Source organism: Salvia miltiorrhiza, chromosome 1 (genome assembly GCF_028751815.1).
Source record: "Salvia miltiorrhiza cultivar Shanhuang (shh) chromosome 1, IMPLAD_Smil_shh, whole genome shotgun sequence".
Classification (NCBI taxonomy): Eukaryota; Viridiplantae; Streptophyta; class Magnoliopsida; order Lamiales; family Lamiaceae; genus Salvia; species Salvia miltiorrhiza.
The window spans coordinates 60,199,998-60,220,188 of record NC_080387.1 but is presented as its reverse complement, the minus strand read 5'-3'; the positions used below and the strand labels follow the sequence as shown (position 1 = coordinate 60,220,188).

The 20,191-nt window shown below is 39.3% G+C and overlaps 4 protein-coding genes across 5 annotated transcripts; all 4 read right to left on the bottom strand.

The window, feature by feature from the left end:
- Positions 1 to 50: 50 nt before the first annotated feature.
- On the bottom strand, positions 51 to 3,355 carry LOC131000007 (MDIS1-interacting receptor like kinase 1-like). The gene is given in 9 exon segments (XM_057925733.1): positions 51 to 603; positions 682 to 1,342; positions 1,344 to 1,432; positions 1,435 to 1,744; positions 1,746 to 2,057; positions 2,059 to 2,112; positions 2,114 to 2,203; positions 2,205 to 2,669; positions 2,671 to 3,355. Coding segments are annotated over 9 exon segments (2,949 nt in total). The 5' UTR covers positions 3,271 to 3,355; the 3' UTR covers positions 51 to 235.
- A 2,660-nt stretch (positions 3,356 to 6,015) lies between these two features.
- Positions 6,016 to 9,849, bottom strand: LOC131000031 (bifunctional TH2 protein, mitochondrial-like). Its single transcript, XM_057925770.1, has 6 exons — positions 9,053 to 9,849; positions 8,490 to 8,598; positions 7,636 to 7,926; positions 7,089 to 7,506; positions 6,737 to 7,003; positions 6,016 to 6,662 (listed from the first exon to the last, which is right to left on the bottom strand). The coding sequence occupies exons 1-6, from the start codon at positions 9,238 to 9,240 to the stop codon at positions 6,259 to 6,261; spliced, it is 1,677 nt and encodes a 558-aa protein (XP_057781753.1). The 5' UTR covers positions 9,241 to 9,849; the 3' UTR covers positions 6,016 to 6,258.
- A 1,452-nt stretch (positions 9,850 to 11,301) lies between these two features.
- On the bottom strand, positions 11,302 to 16,429 carry LOC131000080 (NADH dehydrogenase [ubiquinone] 1 alpha subcomplex subunit 9, mitochondrial). Of its 2 annotated transcripts, XM_057925856.1 has the most exons (13): positions 16,215 to 16,411; positions 16,000 to 16,096; positions 15,645 to 15,709; positions 15,443 to 15,528; positions 15,252 to 15,336; positions 15,102 to 15,172; positions 14,190 to 14,321; positions 13,778 to 13,893; positions 13,568 to 13,691; positions 13,374 to 13,442; positions 12,296 to 12,416; positions 12,003 to 12,164; positions 11,302 to 11,574 (listed from the first exon to the last, which is right to left on the bottom strand). In XM_057925856.1, exons 1-12 carry the CDS (start codon positions 16,309 to 16,311, stop codon positions 12,028 to 12,030), a joined length of 1,200 nt encoding a protein of 399 aa, XP_057781839.1. In that variant the 5' UTR covers positions 16,312 to 16,411; the 3' UTR covers positions 11,302 to 11,574; positions 12,003 to 12,027. The 2 variants fall into 2 exon arrangements, with proteins under 2 accessions (XP_057781839.1, XP_057781832.1); XM_057925849.1 differs by lacking the exon at positions 11,302 to 11,574 and having other exon boundaries at positions 11,787 to 12,164; positions 16,215 to 16,429.
- A 1,618-nt stretch (positions 16,430 to 18,047) lies between these two features.
- Positions 18,048 to 19,237, bottom strand: LOC131010962 (plasmodesmata-located protein 2-like; the record flags this gene model as incomplete). Its single annotated transcript, XM_057938677.1, has 2 exons — positions 18,048 to 18,412; positions 18,526 to 19,237. Coding segments are annotated over 2 exons (786 nt in total), but the record flags the coding sequence as incomplete, so codon positions are not given.
- Positions 19,238 to 20,191: the final 954 nt, after the last annotated feature.

Sequence of the window (20,191 nt, the reverse complement as noted above, 5' to 3'; positions counted from 1 at the left end):
GCTACTGATTTAAACAGGATGGAATATTAATGTGGAGCAGCAACTTAAAATGGCTGGGAGGATATGCTTGTTCCTTGGCATCTGATCAATTCTCATCTTTCTTTTTATCTTACAAACTACTTTAAAAAGAAGAAGAAGAAGATATGCCTGTATTTGTTGTGATCCTAATTTTAAATACAAAACTCCCCCCAAAAGAAAAGGAGCAAAAGATAGATAAGAAAGGAAGTGATTTAAGTTAGAAATGAAAGGTGGAAGAGGTGAAGACTGGGTTGTGAATAGCAGCGGTTTTGGTGGAGCGCGGCTTGGCCTCTGCGAGCATGCTTAAGACGTCTCTCATGGTAGGTCTGTCCTTGGGAAGCTTGGCCGTGCAGAGAAGAGCAATTCTGAGAACCAACACCATTTCTTCTTGAGCGTCTTTGGTGTTCCCCACACTTGGATCCAGAGCTTCCTCCACCTTCCGCTTCCCTCTCACCCATCCTACAATATCCACCGCCTCCCCGAACTCCGCCTCCACCGCCTTCTTCCCCGTCACCAGCTCCATCAGGACTACTCCGTAGCTGTACACGTCGCTCTTCTCATCCACTTTCAGGGTGTACCCGTATTCTGCCATCATTTCATTCAGCTTTTCAGTTATTATATGTATATATATTTGTGATTGTGATTGAGAATGAAGTAACTCACCCGGGGCTATGTAGCCATACGAGCCTGCCACCATTGAAACCGTTTCATTCTTCCCCACGACCAGCTTGGCCAGCCCGAAATCAGCAATCCGGGGCTGGAGATGCTCGTCCAGCAGGATGTTGCTGGACTTGACGTCGCGGTGGATGACCGGCGGATGGCAGTCGTGGTGGAGATACGCCAGCCCCTGCGCCACCCCGACGGCTATGTTGTACCTGGACACCCACTCCACCAGCTTCCCTTGCAAGGCCTCTCCCACGTTCCCATTCTGCATGAACTCGCAGATTATCATCGCCTCGCTCTCGTTGTGAAGGAACCCCACCAGCCTCACTATGTTGCGGTGCCTCAGCCTCGCCAGCAGCTTAACTTCTCCGACCAGCTCCCCGCTGCCTCCCATCTCCAGATCATCGCTCGACCGCCACAGCTTCTTCACTGCCACCGTCGTCCCCAGCCTCTGTATCTCCGCTCTGTACACCGTCCCCGCCGCCCCCATCCCTATCACATTCGACTCCTTGATGCACGAGAGAATGTCGCCGCTGTTGAATCCCAGCCTCTGGAACGCCATCAGTCTCCAAGGCCATTCCCCCTCGCCCTTCTCAATCTCAGCCTCGAAACACCTCCCTTCCCGCCATTTTAGGTACACGGATCGTGCTCCCACGGCCCGCCGCAATCGCCACCAACATCGTCGAAATCCCAATAATCCATCCCCCAATTAATGTGTTTTGCACCGGCCGGTGATCTGCTCGCTGCAGGTGTGAGGGCAAGGAGGCAGCACGCCGCCGCATAGGCCGGCGTTGCCTGCAAGATCGTCGGGGTTGATCGTTCTGAGCATGCCGTTGGACGGCACGGGGCCTTGGAGCTTGTTGTAGGAAACGTTGATCGATTCCAAAGCCGGGGAGTTGCCGAAATTCTCAGGGATTCCTCCCGTGAGAGAGTTGTTTGATAGATCAAGAACGGCTAACGTAGGCATCATAGCTATCTGCCATGGGATGGAACCTGTTAACCCATTGTTTCGCAGATTGAGAGTCACCAGCCTCTCGCACGAAGCAATGCTCGACGGAATGTCCACCGCTCAAAGTGTTGGAGGAAAGATCCAGCACTGAGAGTTCACGGCACTCCTGGAACTGATTCGGGATTTGTCCGAACAACCTATTGCCCGAGGCGATGAAGCTTTGGAGAGTCGGGATGGAGAGAATGGAGGATGAGAGCGGCGATCGGAGTTGGTTTCTGGAGAGATCGATGAAAGAAAGTGAAGTAGAAGCAGCAAGATCGGCAGGGATCTGGCCGGTGAGACTGTTGTTGGCGAGCTCCAGCCTCTGCAGCTTGCCTAGCCTCCCGAAACCGAAAGGGATGGCGCCGGAGAGGCGATTGTTGTGCATGCCGAAGGCGAACCAGTGATCCGCAACTCGACAGAGCTTCTGGAATTGAACCGGTAGAAGGCGTTGTTGAAGAGGATGAGCTTAGTGAGGTTGCCTGCATCGCACAACCCACTCGGGATCGGACCCGACAGCATATTGGATGAGACAGTCGAGCCATTGGAGAGGCGCGTTCCTGCCGAGATCAGGCGGCAGAGCGCCTGACAGTGTGTTGTTCCAGAGCTCAAGCACTTGAAGCTGATCCAACTCGGCAATGCCGGGTGGGACCCACCCAGTTAACTGATTCGACATCAGATTCAGCAGCCGTAGATTCTTCAGCTGCCCTATCTCTGCCGGAATCTGCCCCGACAGCATGTTGTCGGACACGTCTAGGAATTGCAGTTCCGTCAAGTTGCCCATCTCAGCCGGAATCTTCCCTTGGAGATTGTTTTGGTACAGGAAAATTGTAGTGAGCTGCTTCAGCCGCCCCATTTCCGGTGGAATCGGGCCGCTGAGGTTGGCAATGGCAATGTCTAAATACTTGAGATTGGTGAGATTGCCCAAGTCGGCGGGAATCCCTCCATCAAAGGCATTGTATCCGAGAATCATGGTCTCGAGCGAGGCCATCGCGCCTAGCCTCTGCCGGAATCTCGCCCGTCAGATTATTCCCGGAGAGGCCGAGAAACCTCAAACTCCCCAAATTCTTGTAGCTTCTAGGAATTGAGCCTTGGAAGAAGTTCCCTCTAAGGTCGAGGCTCTCCAGCAAGGTGGCATTGCCGAGATCGTCGGGGAGGGGGCCGGAGAAGTTGTTCCCGGAGGCGTTCACAGCCACCAGCCCGGCGGCCAGCCCGGGGAATGCATCGATGAAATAGTTCTGGCTGAGATCAATGCTCTCGAGTGCGGTGAGATTGGAGAAGGAGTTGGGCAATGGCGAGGCGAATTCGTTGCAGCTGAGGTTGAGATGCTTCAAGCTTGTCAATCCCTGGATTGCATCAGGCAGCCTACCAGAGAGATTCATGTGTGAAAGATGAAGATTCTCAACCATGCCATTGTGGCCGCACCCAACTCCACTCCATCTGCAGTGGTTTTCGGGCGATTTCCAGTCTCCGAGATGATCCAGTGGGTCGAAGAGGGCTGCTTTGATCGACAGAAGAAGCGACGCTTCATCCACCTCAGAGAAGGAGGAGATATAGTGGCAAGAGAAGAAGAGAAAGAGTAAGAGAAACTTGTTTTTCATGTTGATTTGTTTCTTGTTTTGGGATCACTTTTTCATCATGTTTCTTGGCGGGGCTGGTGGGGTAGCGGAGGAAGCTCGGTTTATATGAAACACATGAAGAAGAGAGTGCATGATCAAATGATTGAATTACTCATCTTCATTCATTTCTTGGAGTAACATGCAATTATGCAAATAGCTAGTGATTGTTTTTTTATTTATTATTATTAGTATTATTACAACCTCGTGAGATCTTGGGTTCTGCAACAGGCTGTTAATACCCTTCAAAAGTGACAGGAGATTTTGGCTTTTCTCGATGTGTAATCCGACATGAAACATGGACAGAATGTGTTGTTCTTACTGTAAATTAATCCTCCTAATCTTTATTTCTGGTTTAATTATTGGCAGTCAAACTTTATGAAGTTTCATATTTAATTTGGTTGTTTGCTTATTTTATACTGTCAATTCCTTCTGATTTAATGCCTTTGGAAGTACAACTAGCATGTAGTATGAATTTACTATGTAGATATAGTAACCTTTTCACTGCCATAACTGAAAGATTATGACACGAAATCAAGTGAAGTAGGGGTTAATTAGAATTTTAATTAAGATTTCCTAAATTTTAACTAGCTATCTATTCTCAATTATAACTTTTAATCACCGGATCAATTTAATTTCTAGCATCCAGATGCATAAAAGTCTCTCATTTTTTGTGGTTACATTTTAGTAAGGAATAGAAATGGAATTTCTGTCTAAAAAGGAATAGAAATTGAATATATGCAAAAATAGGAGGTGGGAGTAAATTTGTACATACAAAGCAGGTTTCAAGAATGACAAGTATCCTACTACAATGCAGATTAGAAGAACAAATCTCCTCTAATAAAATGAAAAAAAAGAAGGAAACAAGGAAAGATGAAGGTTAGTTATCGATCTAGTTGGAATAAAAGTATAAAATTGCTGAATTTCACATGCAAACATGTGAGAAGAGTTTAAAATAAAATGGAGTGGAGTGTCACTAATTTGGCTATTGTCTTGAGACCTACCAAAGTGGGAGAATCATGGATACCATGTGAAGTTAAATCCTTCCTCAGTCCCCACTCCTCACTTTTATCATATATATACATATAGAGAGAGAGACAGAGTTAATTAACTTATCCAGATATTTTCTTTATCACAAAAAAGAAAATCTATTATCAATATTTCTCATCTCATCAAACCGAAAAATGATCTCATGTCGTGTAATTTAGTTGAATTAATGAACCAATACGTTTTTTTGACTTGGGGGAGTTGGGGAGGGGAAGCAGTCGAATTTGAACTCCGGACTTCACTATTCACATACAGGAGATCGCACCGCTTGGTGTCCCCTTAGGGACAATGAACCATTATGTTGAATGGTGGATATTGTTTGTAATTTGAACCATGCCATAATTATTCAAAATCTTGTTACGGTCTTTAGAATTTAAAAATCAAATTTATTTTCTTATTTTACAATATAGATATCCGAATAAAGTAATACTACTATTTAGATTGGTAATGGATGAAATGGGATGTACGCGTCAAGCTAGGATAAAATGGCGATAAATAAATTGTTTTTGTATAGTGTGTAATACGTACTTATCATTGTCTCTCTATTTTTAAAAGAGACAAGTATGCTTGTATGAATATGATTAATTTTGAGTCAGAAATTACTAGTGCAAACAAAAATACGCATTATTTAATATTGAGGGAGAAAAAGGGTTGGACAAATTGTAAATCCACATGGGATTATACAATAACTACATGCATGTTAAATTAATAGTTAATGGTAATTATTACGATAATAACATTTTTTTTCTTTTTTTGAAATCGTGATGATAACATTTAATAATGGTAATTAAATTATATACTTTTAGAGCAATAATGGTAATTAATTAGAAACAAAATATATGAGGAGGGAATCACCGAATCGTATGTGGATGAGGTGTTGCACATGTATGTGTGGGGCCTCTTAGCTCGTATGTGGACCCAATAAATGTAACGAAATCATTTTTTTTTGGAGTTGATTAAATAAATGATTATTATTAATTTGGGATTATGTCTTTTGTGACCCACCAAGAGATTGTGACTATTGGTACCCATTAAAGGGGTCTTGATCTGAATCAAATTTAAAACACTAACATCAACTACTCACACTCACTCTCTGAACTCACTTTCGGTTTTCTTGAATTTTATGTAGAATGTGGCTACAATTTATCCATTTTGATATACTACTAGTATTTTGCAAGAATTTTTTTAAATCATCTATTTTCCTTAATTGAAAATCGCGCAATATTAACCCTGGACTTTTCTAATTTTTATTCTTATATAGTTATATAGGATGATGCTTTTCTAAACACAAAAACTTGTGTCAGAATGTTGACAAATGCTCCAAAAAAAAATATAACCAAGTATTTTTTTTCTCCTTTTCCCGGAAATCAGTGAGAATAGAAGTTTGTTAAAAATCTGGTTTACTCTTGAACTGTTAGCTTTGCTCCATTTTCTTTTATTCGATTAAATTGATTCACTTGAAATCAATGTTGCATTTGGTGCATTGTCAAATTTCTTTTTGTGGTTGCCATGTAATGTATGTGTGGTTTTGTTGAATTATGTAATGAATCTTGAAGTTCAATAGTAGGATGTGATGATGTTGGTTGATTTGATTGATATTCTGAGTATTTCTATGGCTTCTGATGAATGATAAATCCTCATTCTATAAGAAAATGTTTACTTTCGATTGCCAAAAATAAAATAATTAAAATTCTCATATATTATTGATAGCAAGCAGAGGAAGTATTTCACTTCAACAACTTTGTCACCTAATAAAATCCATCATCTACTACAACAAATCAAGATTAGCACAGGCCCTCAATCCTCACACCAAAAACCAATAGATCAAGGCCCAACCTTACCTTATAACAAGTAACCTTTTCAAAAATTAGCTACTCCAAGAATTGCCTACTATTTTCCTGTATTGTGGAGGGACGGGATGGCCGTCTACCGCCCCAAAATGAAGGCGTATATCTCGTCCCAGTTACACACCGTATAAAGAATGTTGGATCTTCCATCACGACTCAAAATCCCAGTTTCTGCAAGCTCTCTCTGTTCCCTCACTAAACCGGAGAACAATGGAACGAACCTTATACCAAAGTGATTCCCAAGCCTCTCAAGGCTCCCACTCAAGCCAATCACGATACCAAAATCTGCTTCTAACAGACACAGCAAGTCACCAGCCGAACCCCCAATGTAAACTGTCGAGGCCTTACCTCCATTCTTGGTGATTTCATTGAAAACTCGAAGCTTGTCCATGGGGGACTCCATGTCTTTTGACATGTCACCAGTGGAAACAGATGCTTCGTAAACTAAGTTGTTTGAGTGTACATTCAACACATTTTGCTCTCCTGATAACAAACAAAGAGCAGTTTGAGATTACAACGTTGTAAATCTTGCGCACGCACGTAGTAACAAAACATACCTGATGAAAAGGCAGACTCTATTAGATCACTACACCAACAGTATGATAGCACATGGATGTCTGCAGCGCATTTGTTGCATTCCACGAGATCCTGAAAGAATCGCTTACAACCATCTTGAAAAGAGAGGTGCTCACCAGCCCTCTTTATGTCTGCTAGATTCAATCCTTTCAATACATTAGAGTGGACAACTCTTGAAGTAGCTCGCTTCTCGACTTCAGATATCTGCTCCAGTGCTTTGCATAGACCTTCATAATCCAGTCGCGTCCCTGTGGTTAGATTCCTAGACAGTTAACCACCTTGATGACCGAATAATACACGATTGTTTCTTCATATAGTTAAAATAAATCAAACCTTGGGTTGAATTATCAATACATGCTTCACTTGGTACAATGCTTTCTATACATTGTTGATACTCTTCCACATACTGGCTGAAAAGTTCGTTCCACGTTGTCCTGATATGATCTGATGATGGGAGTTGTGGTTCGGAAATATTGGTCGCTGCTACAATTGCAATCTCTGCTAGAAGAGCAGAGGAGTCGATAGCGGTACATGTCAAGTCAAAGTCGCATAAAGTGATGAGATTGTCTTCGCCACTGTTGCGGAGTAGTGAAAAGGGAACTATTGTTTGCTGAACGACTGATTGCGACCAGATAAAGTCTAACTTGAGTTTCATGGCCCGATGATAGAGCCTTTCTACGACATCTAGTTCTTCACCGGTCAAAGAAATGCTTAATTTATCTAGCAAGTCTTCAATTCTCGAAGCTGATGCCTAAATTTAAAGCAGTAAAATGAAGCAGTTATGTTAGTTCTAGTTTTTGGTAGCTCCTTCCTTGACTTCAATGTTGGGTTACAACAAATGACACCACCATCATATAAGAATTCAGGCATTGAAACAGACCTCGAATTTTTCAGAAGAGAGGCTGTTGAGCCACTTCTTGTAGATGTTGTTGCTCTCATCAGGGTCTAGGAGAGCCTGGATCTCCCTACTAATAAAGCTGTAGAGCCTCATGCAGGGTGAAATGGCGCTGAGCGTATATGCAGCCAGTTTAGTCTTCTCAAAAGGCGTCACAATTTTGACAGCAAATTTCTCTCCTCCAACTTTCCCCGAGGCTGTCTCCATCAAGAATTCGGTATACTTTGATGTGGCATCATTGCAAGTATGATCTTTAGGAGGCTCAAAACCCCATTCCTGCAATGAGAGACGACTATTAAAACCTTAAGGAGTTACTTTTCATGATTGATAAGATGCACGATTGAGTAATTTTATCCTCATTATTAGGATTTCTTCAATCCCACCTTTTCAATGGGATACAAATCAAGCAAAATTAGCTCAAATGATAGGAGTTATCAAGGGCCTTAGGATATCCCAAAGTTTCAATCCATCTTAGTAAACAAGGGATTAGCCTATATACTATTTTTATCTATCTAGGCTAAAGTAAGCACCCCCTAAAACATACGTAGCAGCAGAATAGTTAAGGCCTGTAGTCATATGAGCTGATTATTATAAAGCAATGTAGTAGAACAAGAAGCAAGATCATAATGAATAATAACAATTTTCCATTCCTTTCCTCTGTTACTTTCAAGATGTTTTGGGTAGATGATTCTTCACTACATAATCTATCAATGCTTATAACCACTTCAAACTCCATGAAACTTTTTCTTTAATAACAAAAAATAGAGTAACTATCAGCATTAAACTTGTGAAAGTTGTTGTTAACTAAACATATGAACAATTCGACATTCAAGGCTTACAGAAATAAGTGCATCCTGGTTTCTGAGGCGCTTCAAGACGCGCTTTCTCAACTTGACAATGGCCTCCTTGTCCTCATCATCATCTGCATACTCTTCTGCTAGTTCATATCTGCAAATGCACAACTCGTTTGGCCCAAAATGGTGTCTCATATCTTATAAAAAAATAAGCTCCTTTAAATTCAGCAACGCATCTCTTGATTCCATTCAATCAAAACTTCCAAAAAGACTACCATTTCCAATATAGAATACACCAAACTAATTCAAGAAAACACATTGCAATAAATTAGAACTCAAAAACTTTATGCAAGCTACACTAAAGAACTAACAAACAGTAGACTTTATCAACACGATCAGAAACACACACCCATAAAAGAAAGCTCTAACCTACGACATCAAGATGGCCCAACAACGACTTGGCATTGCCACGTGTCCCATCCTAGACCTTTGACCCTAAAACATTGAATCCCCAACCATATATGCCGCCTAGGAGACCGGTATAAACTATAACACATGTGTGTGTGTGTGTGTGTGTGAGAGGGAGAGAGAGAGAGGAGGTTAATTACGCCCGAGCAAAAGCTTGAAGAAGGTAGAAATCTTGAGAGATGCAATGAAGAAAAGAGGTGGGGTCCAAGGTGCCAGACGCCAAGCAAACAATATAAGGGCTGTAGAGAGCTAAAGCCCTTCCATTCTTGAACTTGTTCCACAGCCTCTTGGCTACGCCGCCTTCATGATCCGCCTCCACACTCCCCATTTTTCCTCAAAATCAACCCAAACCTCGTAGATTTCAGCCCCTCGTGAGAAGGGTTGGTGGCCTCGGGAGATGTGATCAAGAGTTGGTGGAAACACTGATTTATGGAATTTATAAACTACAGTTTCATCCCTTTTAACCACGAATATAGTATAAAATATGGTGGAATTGTCACGTTTGAATGAATACAAAGGATGGAAAGATTCATTCTTTTATAGTGGAGAGAATATATATATATGTGTGTGTGTATTACATGGGGGAATGCGTCAGCCTAAGAAAAAGGGCAATAAATAGCTCTCTAGAGAGAGAGAGGGTAAAAGGGTGCCGGCGGTCAACTGGGACAGAATGGGATTCTCGTGAGGAGGGCGTGATTCAGCCATGGCGTCTTTAGTGTTATCAAGAAAAAAACGAGTCTGGGATTCAATTTCAATTTCAGATTTAAGTCAGCGGAGAATTTTCCGACATGCATAATTCCTTACTCGCTGTATTTCTTTTTCTTTTTTTCAAAGATTCCTTACACTACTGATAGATTTCTTGTATCGCAAAAAAAAAGTATTCAACCTCTCAATTAATGCAATTAAATCTCTACAAAAAAAAATGGCGACCTAAAACATTTTAATTTCCTTCGTCCGAAATATTGATTCAAAAAAAGTTATAGCATGGACTTGTGCTAAAAGAGATTAACATTTTTGTGTCATCGAAAATCGTCTGTATCACATTTTCAAATAAAAAAAAAAAATTTCATACATATATATCAAAAATAGATTCAAAATGTTCATCTCACCGATCCTATTAAAAATTTAGATTTTAATTTCTAGAATCAAGATCTCGAAACGAAAGAAATTGATAATGTAGGTTGCTAAAATATTTGGAGGGTTATAGAAAACCAAAAGAGTGGATGCTTGTTTGCTCATTTTTAAACATCATACTCCTTCCGTTCACGAAATAACTTTTTACTTTTTCCTTTTGAGATACTTACAAAATAACTTTCTATCCATCTTTGAATTATATTCCACCACTTATAAATATCATTTACTCTTATTTTTTTTAATCTTTTTATCACCCTCAATACTAATTAAAACACATTTCCGTGATTCTCAATACACTAAATATCTTTTTTCTTAAAATTAATGTCACTCCCTCTTTTAGAAAGTATTTCATAGAGTGAGGGAGTATTAAACTTATAAATTGAGTCAAACGACATAATTACTAACATCTAACATGACTTTGCCCGATAAAAAAAAAAAAAAAAAAAAAAAAAAAAGCATTTACCCCTTTATACAACTACCACCAATGTTATTTTTTATTTGATCTCAATACCTAATTTTATATATGTAATTTATATCAATAAGAAGTCACTATAATACATTATTAATTTAATTTGATTAATTAATAGTATAGTTATTTTAATTAATTGCTAAATCACCAACTTTGAACAAATATATTTTTCAATATGTTTTACAACAACAACAACAACAACAACAACAACAACAACAACAATAATAATAATAATAATAATAATAATAATAATAATAATAATAATAATAATATCAATATCGGTATGTAGCAATATATATATATATATATATATATATATATATAGAAAGATATGTAGCAATATAGATACACCCAAAACTTCCAAAAAAAATGATGTTGCGTGTTCTTTTCCAATATTGGAATAAAATCTGACGTGTAATTGTATGTCGGTGTGAAAATTACCAATTTTCTAGTTCGGTGGATCTATTAATTTCTCACTTATGACATGAGCCTATATGGATTATAACATTTCCAGTAATCTTTTCTTTTTATTTTGAGATCTAAACTATATGTTAGATCCACATCGATATTCTATAAGCAGAAATCATACTTTTTGAGAAATTATTGTAAAAATGATGGGAAGGTCTGGTATGGTATCACATTAAAATAGCTGGAAGATCAGGACATTTTAGTTGGCAGTCACAAAGACGCACAATGAACTTTCTCTCAATTTTTCAGTAGGACCAATATTCAATAAATTTTATTTTTATGTTAATTATACCAAAAATCATAACCTTTAATACCAAATTGCAAATTCGACCCATGTTATAAATATCATAGACTAAAAACCACAATTTATTCTTGTACAAATTGAACATGCCCAGTTTCTTTTGGCAATTTCATTTTGGCACGGTCGATTTTCTCTTTGACGTGAACATTTTCGAGTGGTATACACATTTACAAAAAATTAGGCATATCAAAATTCGATCGCAAACTACATTAGGCATGCAATTAGACTTTATTTCCAACACTTATTGAAGCACCATGGTAGTTTGACGTTCAAAATTCACCAATAATCCCCTGAAAAAAATCACAAATAATTGACTTAACTAAAAAATCGTCAATTAATGAATGTACGTTGCATTAGTTTCTCTGAAAAGAAAGGGGGGGAAAAAAGATGTATATAACATGGATTTCAATTGTGTGAAAATGGGGTGATAGATTATGTAATGTGGTTTGCTTTTAAAAAATAACAACTCATGCATAGAAAAGTGCAGTACAAGAGTAGGGCAAATTAACAATATCCATCAAGAACTTCACTTTTAAAAGAAATTAGGGCTCTCAACCTGCTTTCGAGGTTGAAGTGATTCGTTTATTTAGGAATTAAACCAACTGAACGTGTTTCAGCCATTTCGCATTCTCCATCATCACCACAACAATGAGGTGAGAAAATTTTGCATGCATTATCATAGAGAATGGAGCAGGAATGCAGGCAACAACATCCCTACCTTAAATTTGTGATTTTGCTGAACCTCAATCCCATGACCGAGATACTTTCTCGCTAACTGTTGAACCATATTGTGGTCCACCTTTACGGTATTGTATCAGATACTCGGTTGGGTAACCCTTCAGCTTGCGTGGCGTAATTCCAAGATCCTCAAATTTTAAAGCTGGCGTGCAAAAACGAGTGAAGATGAAAAATGTATTTATGAGAATCCAATATTGGAAACGAGTGTGAACTTTTAAATACACAATCACAAATAAGCAATGAAGAGGTTATCCTTAAACCCGTGACACTTACCATCATTCGAAACCACTGTATCAGTGGAAAAGGCTTCAATCTGATCGAGATTCAATATGGTAGGGACGGGCATTGGGAACGGAACTTTGTTAAGCAATAATTCACGGGGTGTTGCAAGTGCCTGAAACCAAACATGTCACAAACAGTCGTAAGATTAAATATGAGTATCGAAGTACTTAAAAGAACGCAACATAATCTGGATCAAAACTACTAGAAGTTCAATTTCAAAAATAAACTTCTTCATGGAACATATAAATATGTTGCATCCTCATTCCATAACCAAAGATGGATGCCTATTGAGGCATGCAAGTAGAGAAAACATTTACACCAAGAAAATAAGGTGAGACAAACTCATCATAAAGTCCAAATATGAATCAGATGAGGGAACCAACTTCCAAGTCATGCATAAGAAAGCAGAAACCTAAATCTACAGCCCCATGTGAACACCACCAACCCTCTCCACCCGAACCCCCGAGACTGAGAAAGGAAAAAAAGAAAAAGAAAAGTTTACTTCCCACCACCCAATCTCATTTAAACAAACCTGATACAGAATGTAATTGCCAATGAGGGTTAAAAGAAAAAAGAAAAAGAAAAAAACAAAGAAAGGAAATAAGTGTGGAAGGCAACTGTAGGGTGGATGGTTGCATAAATAATCTCTTGTAAACTTGTCAATACTAACATCTTCTAGCATATGATATCGCAGAGCATTTATCAATCTTCTCTAACACACTGAATCTGAAGGCTGATAGTCATCACATTCTCGAGTTATAGAGCAGTGCACAGAAAATGGCAGAGATTTTGGAAGTTGAAAAGAAGTCCTCATTTAGATAGTTCCAGCAAGAGTGATATCAATATAACAAAATATCTACATCATAGAAGTATAAATTCCAATCTTTGTTAAACATAACTGAAACACTGATTTTCAAATTCTTAATAGATTGGAGATAGCATAAGCAATGTCACATATTACAAAGAAGGGGTGGGGGAAGATTCAGCAAACTCCAGCAAGAGATAAGTTAGAAATCACATAAAATATCTACAGCAGATAAGTGCGTAAGGATGCGCCTGAAGGACTTGCCTTAGCAACACCAAAAGGAACTTTCACATAGTGAGGCCATTCACGAATGGTGTCATACATAAGTTCTGCCTGCAGTAATGCAAAATTCGTTACTATTATTTCCAGGAAGAAATAAACAAAGAAAGGGGAATGACTGATTTTCCAGAGCACTCTATCTGTTCTTTTTTCTTTTGTGGGTGGGTTCAAGGACATACTAATTCATGTATAGTACAAATCTCTGGTCCACCAAGTTCATAAGTCTTTCCCATGCTGGACCCATCATCTTTTAAGGCGGCAATAATGGCAGAAGCAACATCAACTACATATACAGGCTGAATTCTGCGAATGGCATGATGATAAGATAATTGGTTTACCAATGACTTAAGAATCATATAAAATAATGCTTCAGTAGCATGAGAGCATACTTAGTTGATCCATCCCCCATAAGTGGGAGAAAGCTGTACTTTTTAGCAAAGTGTGCCCATGGGTTTAATATTCTATCCTCGGTCCCAATCATCACCGCAGGTTTCATAACTGTGACCTGACAAAAAAGTAGATCTTTGAATGAAATCAAACATAATACCGTTACAAGCACCACATTTTGGGCCCCAAATATGACAGACAGTTATTGCAAAAGCAAAATATGATCATGACTGGTTTACATACTTCTGAGAAATCATACATACAAAAAGCAAAAGTATCCTACGAGCTATTATAACAATGAGACTGTAATCTTATACATTTGCTTCCAAAAATTTAAATCTATTAGAGAATAAGAATCAAATAAGCAAGGAATTCTAGATCCATTTGAAACAAGAAAAATAGTGCACAATTAACCTCGGGTAGTTCTCGTAAAATAGCTTCTTCAGCAGCTGCTTTAGCTCTAAGCATTCTGGATGGAGATGATGGAGATGCTCCCAAGCATGAAACTTGAATGAATCTCATGATACCACCATGTTCTTTTGCAATCTGTGCATGTATGAGGCGTCATCATTATAAATATATCAGTTTGTCCACGAGAAAAAACGCATAATAATGACGATGAATAGAAGTGGACATCAGAAAAGTGCTTCAAAGCATTTGCTTCACTGAGAGTAGAATAATAAAACATTTTTTCAGGGAAAGACATATCCATTACATTCATTTAAAAATCAATAGTAAAGGATTTTCTTTCTAGTTATCAAGAGGACGAACTTATAATGGACAAGGATATACAAGAATAACGACGATTGACCACTACCATATTCTATAACCAATTTAATTACCTGACTTGTTAGTACACACAGTAAGGTATCTTAAGCTCTCAATATGGACAAGTATTTTAGTTAGATTTTGACATTGAGAAATAAGGAGAGCAACACAATGCATAAAATCAGTTTCTAAAAACTTTCTAATAGCCCCATTCTCAAGCTTCCCACTTCTTTTAAAACTCCACAGATACTGAAATTTAACAAGACAGAGCATGTCCTAAATTCAGTTTAACCTCAAGCAAGAGGAACTAAAACCAGAGGTAATAAAAGGAGGGGACATGAAAATCTAACAATTGCCTAATCTGTAGTTTCAATATACTGGATGATGGAACTACTATTTACATGAAATTTCATTTAAATGTTAACTTCTTGATTCATTGAAATATATAACAGTCCTAAATTCCTAATAAATAGTTCTTTGGAGGCTGACTATAAGTTGAACAAGTGATGAAGTGAAAGTCATGGAAGCAAAATAAAAAAATATAGCAATACAACATACCACAGCAAGCTTCTCAGCCATATGATGGTTCACTTCCTCAATACTAAAATTTCTGGTCCCGTACTCCCTTCCTGTTCGTAAAAACATTGAACACATAAAGTAATAGAAAAGAATAAAATTATACGTTGGCATGTCATCTTAAGATCATACCAATAAGGTTAATGACAACATTGGCCTTTGCCATGACTGCCTTGATAGAATTTTCATCTCTAGGATTATATTTCATGGGAACAATCTGCATGACGAATACATGGAAAGTTCCAAATCTCATAATTCGAAGTAAAAAAGATTATTGAATTTCAGTGTCTTGGATATAAAAGTCTATGCAAGAAGCCAGTCACCTGACCCAAATCACCCATCAATTTAAGGTGACGATGAGAATCCTCAGAGCCTCGGAAAGGAACTAGAACTTGAGAACCCATCTTAGCTAACAAAATAGAATGGAAAACATAACAAAGCAACTCAAAATCAAAATGCAATCTTCAAAAGTAGCACTAAGGAATTTAAGTTGAAAGACGTGAGGCAAAAACAAGAGGCTCAAACCAAGCTTTTGCACTAAATATCGCCCAAGAAATCCTGTAGCCCCAAAGACCGTCGCGACAATGCCACTGCCGAACACCAAAACAGTCCAACATGAATAAATTTGAGACATCCAAAATTAAATAAATACTAAAAGATAAAGAAAATGCAACCGCACCTAAACCAAGATGAAATTGCGAAACTTAATATTCTAAAATATACCAATAATCTACAATCAAACTCCAACTCATTCACACGGAAGCTAATGAAGCCATTTCTGAAACCAATATGTACCAGTAGAATCCATACAATGACAGCCAGAAAACAAGCTCCTAAATCAGGTCTAAAATACAATTAGGGATTTGAAAAACCAAATTACCTAACAGATGATCTTCCACCAGTGCCCTTGCGAACTAGATGCCCCACGCCTTTGGTGGCAAGAGTAGAAGCGCACCTCGAATCGTTTGCTCCATTAACTGAAAATCCGTGACCCACATTTACGAATTTGATCAATTTTCTTTTTCGTTTCTTTTTCAAGACATTTCTGGACCTAAAACGAGTATGAGCGCGTATAAATTCGGAGGAGAAACTTACACCGATCGGAAAGAGGAATAATCGATTTGTAAGAGGCAATTTGTGCAGGTGATTGGTCGAAGTGGTGGTGGCGCAACCGCCGGTAAACGGACTGCATCTTTACTTCTACGGTGGGGTTCGAGATGAGCGAGGAAATGGGAGTTCCACTATTGTTGATTGGAATTCTATACCAACTTTGAAGCTAATCGCATGTTGTAAACGCGACTATTACTCTACGGTCAAGTGTATCATACGGGGGTGTCTATTCGGGACGGGTCGGGTACCCTACCCGAAAATTGCGGGTACCCGACCCCGAATTTTGGCTGAAACCTGCACCCGATACCCGTCCCGCTGCGACCGTCGGGTACCCTAATACCCGACGCGGGTATTAGGGTACCCGCATACCCGCCTCTTTTGCTATATTTTCTTCACTAATCTCTTGCTAAGCACTACCACTAACTCCTACAACATCACAAAACTTATTAAATTATTGAGTATAAATTACACACAAACTGGAACATATATTAAAGTTCTATATCTTGTAATAATGCAAAGGGAAAAGTGAGTGCAGCGGTCCAGCGGAGATGGTGAAAAAAGAAATAAAGCAATCACATTAAGAAGTAAGAAATGTGAATGCAACACACTAAACTAATACCTCAAACTCAAAAAATCTAGAAACACATTACACATTTACAAAATTACAAATATCATTCGCAATTTCGCAGGCTATGAAGGCGCCGACTCTTGAAAAAAAAAAACTTACCAGCGCGGGTGAGAAGGCGTCGACGGCGGACGGCGGCTCGGCTCGGACGGCGGGTGGGTGGGAGGCAGAGGGGCCGCGGCGAGTTTGAGGGAGGTTGTGAACAGTGCTCAGTGAATTGGATTTTAGGGTACCGTAGAAATTTTAGTTTTTTTACTAAACTAATTACTGATTTACTATTTACTAGTATTATTAAAAATTAATAAAAAATATAAAATTTATATTATATTAATATTGGATGCGGGTATCCGGGTATACCCGATACCCGCGGAATTTGAAAATCTGATACCCGCTCCCGTCCCGATTCCCGTTTATTGCGGGTATCGGGTACCCGGTACCCGATCGGGTATCGGGTTCGGGACGGGTAACCCGATACCCGCGTCCCGAATAGACACCCCTAATCATACCTCTCAAGACACCAAATCAAGGGCCTCTCATGATTAATGAATGTATGTCCGCGCGTCCAATACTTTTTAATTCATGTAGCAATACATCTAAATAGATAAATAATATAATTAAAAAAGTATTGATAATTTAGTGTATTAAATATATTTTTACCTTAAAATAATATAATACTTACAATTAAATCACTTGCATTTTGTTTACAACTTTTTTACTTTTATAGCTTTCTTCTTTAATCATATACTTCATTAATTGCAATATATAAATATAAATATATTAATAAAAAAAATTGATTCGTGTTCATTTTGTGTGATATGTGGTGATTATAACATAAAAAATTTATATAGATTTCTCAATTAGAAGCTTGTGCACTCATGCTAATAATTTTCAAAATAATTAATACAAAAAATATCTAAAGATGAGTTTGTTTTGCACAATGCAAGATCCATGCTCATACTTAATACTCTCTCCGTCCCAACAAAAACGGTGTGTATTTCTTTTTAAGCCGTCCCAATAAAAGTGGTGTTTTTTTTTTGTAATAATTTTACACTACAGACAATGTGGCCACACACACCTTTACACACTTTTACATTATAATTTTATTCCCCTTAAATCCCGTGTCGAAAAGAAGCACACCGCTTTCGTTGAGACGGAGGGAGTACCTAATACTCCATTCGTCCATGATATCGCTTCCACTTTTGTCATTTTGATTCATCCACAATATCATTTTCACTACCATTTATAACAGTATGGTTCACAAACTCCACACACAACGATAGTGGGACTCAAACTTCATTCACAACAATACTCACACTAACTCACTACTATCAAGATATTTATTACTCTGAGTATAAGGTGTGCGTAAATCTTACTACAATATACAATGTCTCGCTATTTATAGTTTTTACATATTGAGGGTATTTTGATCTTTTCCTATAAACTCACTTACTCCACGTGTATTTGAGAGTGTGGTTGTTGTGAAATTAATGATCCATCATTATCAGCGCCAACACTCCAATCACAATCGCTACCGTCTTCTGCGTATTCTTCTTTTCCCCTTCAAAACCATCTCCATAATTAATTCGATCATCGATCTCATTTTATACACTGTTCAATTACGAAAAAAAAAAAGAAAAAAACCAAGGAGACGTGATACTAGAGTTTGATTACCCGAGGAGGAGGATTGATGGTTGGTGGGAGCGCCGTACGTATAGGTAATATAGTATTGGAGCAAATATATCTGCGCAGAGACGGAGCTCACGCACTCAGACTTGGCGCTCTCCGCCGCCATTTTCACACAGTTCACGCAGTCGTCGCCGGTTAAATCGCCCTCGCACTGCCCCAACACATACACCGACTCGTACCCGTCCGCGTAGAACCCACCCGACGCCACGCCATTCGCGATCCCGTCCAATGCCGCGTCCAGCCTGTCTCCGAGCCCGCCCTGGGTCGACCCGCAGGCCTTGTACACCAACTCGGTCGCGCTCGCCTGCTGGAACCCGGCCATCTCGTACCTGATGTAGCAGCCGCCCAGCTGGACCCGCGCCGCCACGGAGGCGCCGCACAGATTCCCCGCCATGGACGTGGCCTTCGCCACGCAGCCGCTGCAGGCGCCGCCGGAGAGGTCCCCGCGGCATTGGTAGAGGCCGCTCATGGCGGAAGCGCCGTCGCCGGAGGAGGTTTTGTAGAAGTTGGCGGCGGAGGATTGGGAGGTGAGGGCGGCGGCGAGGGTTTCGAAGGTTTGCTTGTAGAGGGGGTTGGAGTCGGGGAATTGCTGGTCTGCGCAGCCTTTGAAAACGAGGTTGGTGTAGTCGTTGGAGGAGGCCACGGTGTAGGAGAGAGAGAGAGGGTGAGAGAGAAAATGATTGGAGATGTACCCATTTCAGAATTTCTTTGGAAAAAAAATTATTATGTACTCCCTCGTCTACGAAAGAACTTCCTATCTTTTCTTTTTGGACGTTTACAAAAGAATTTTCTATTTATTTTTTGGACTATACCTCACCATTTATAATCCTTTTACTTTTCACTTTTCACAACTCTCAATATTAATTATAACACATTTTCACCACTCTCAATATACTCAACTACCTTTTATCCACTCTCAATACACTCAACAATATTTTTTCTTAAAACTCGTGTCACTCTCTCCTAAGAAGTTCTTTCATGGACGGAGGGAGTATATCATTAAAATTAAACTGAAATTAAGATAAAAGTAAAGTATCACCTTTAATAAAATTATAATGAAAATAAATGTATAGATTAGCCATAGATCTTTAGTGTAGTATTACATAAAAATAAAAATATATACTCCCTATGTCCCAAGAAAAGTGGTCATCTTTCCATTTTGGTTTGTCCCATTAAAAGTGGTCACTTTCCAAAATAGTAAAAATTTGGGCTTAATTAAGCCCATTAAGCTTCTAATTTAAACATATCTGCTGTTATTGTTCTCTGGGAGCCGTCATTGTCGCCGTTAGGGTTCATGCGAATAAAGCTAGGGTTCAAGCTGCCGTCGTTGGCTCTCCAGTCAGAAGGGAGAGATTCGGGTGTCTAAAAAGTGAGGGGAGAAATCGAAGTCTGATGCCACTGAAAATCAATGTGTGGTCGGGAACGAGGAGAGAAATCGAGGCTTGAGGCCGCTGAAAATCGTCGTGTGGTCATGTGCGAGAGGAGAAGAAGGTGTATCCAGAGAAGAATGTGAGGCCTCCGATTCACTTCCCTTGGGCTTGGTTGTCGACGAGGATCTGAACCAGGTCTGAATCTCAAACTTCTACTCCCTCCGTCCCAATATTGTTGGCCACATTTGGTTTCGGCACGGGAATTAAGGAGTTGTAGATTA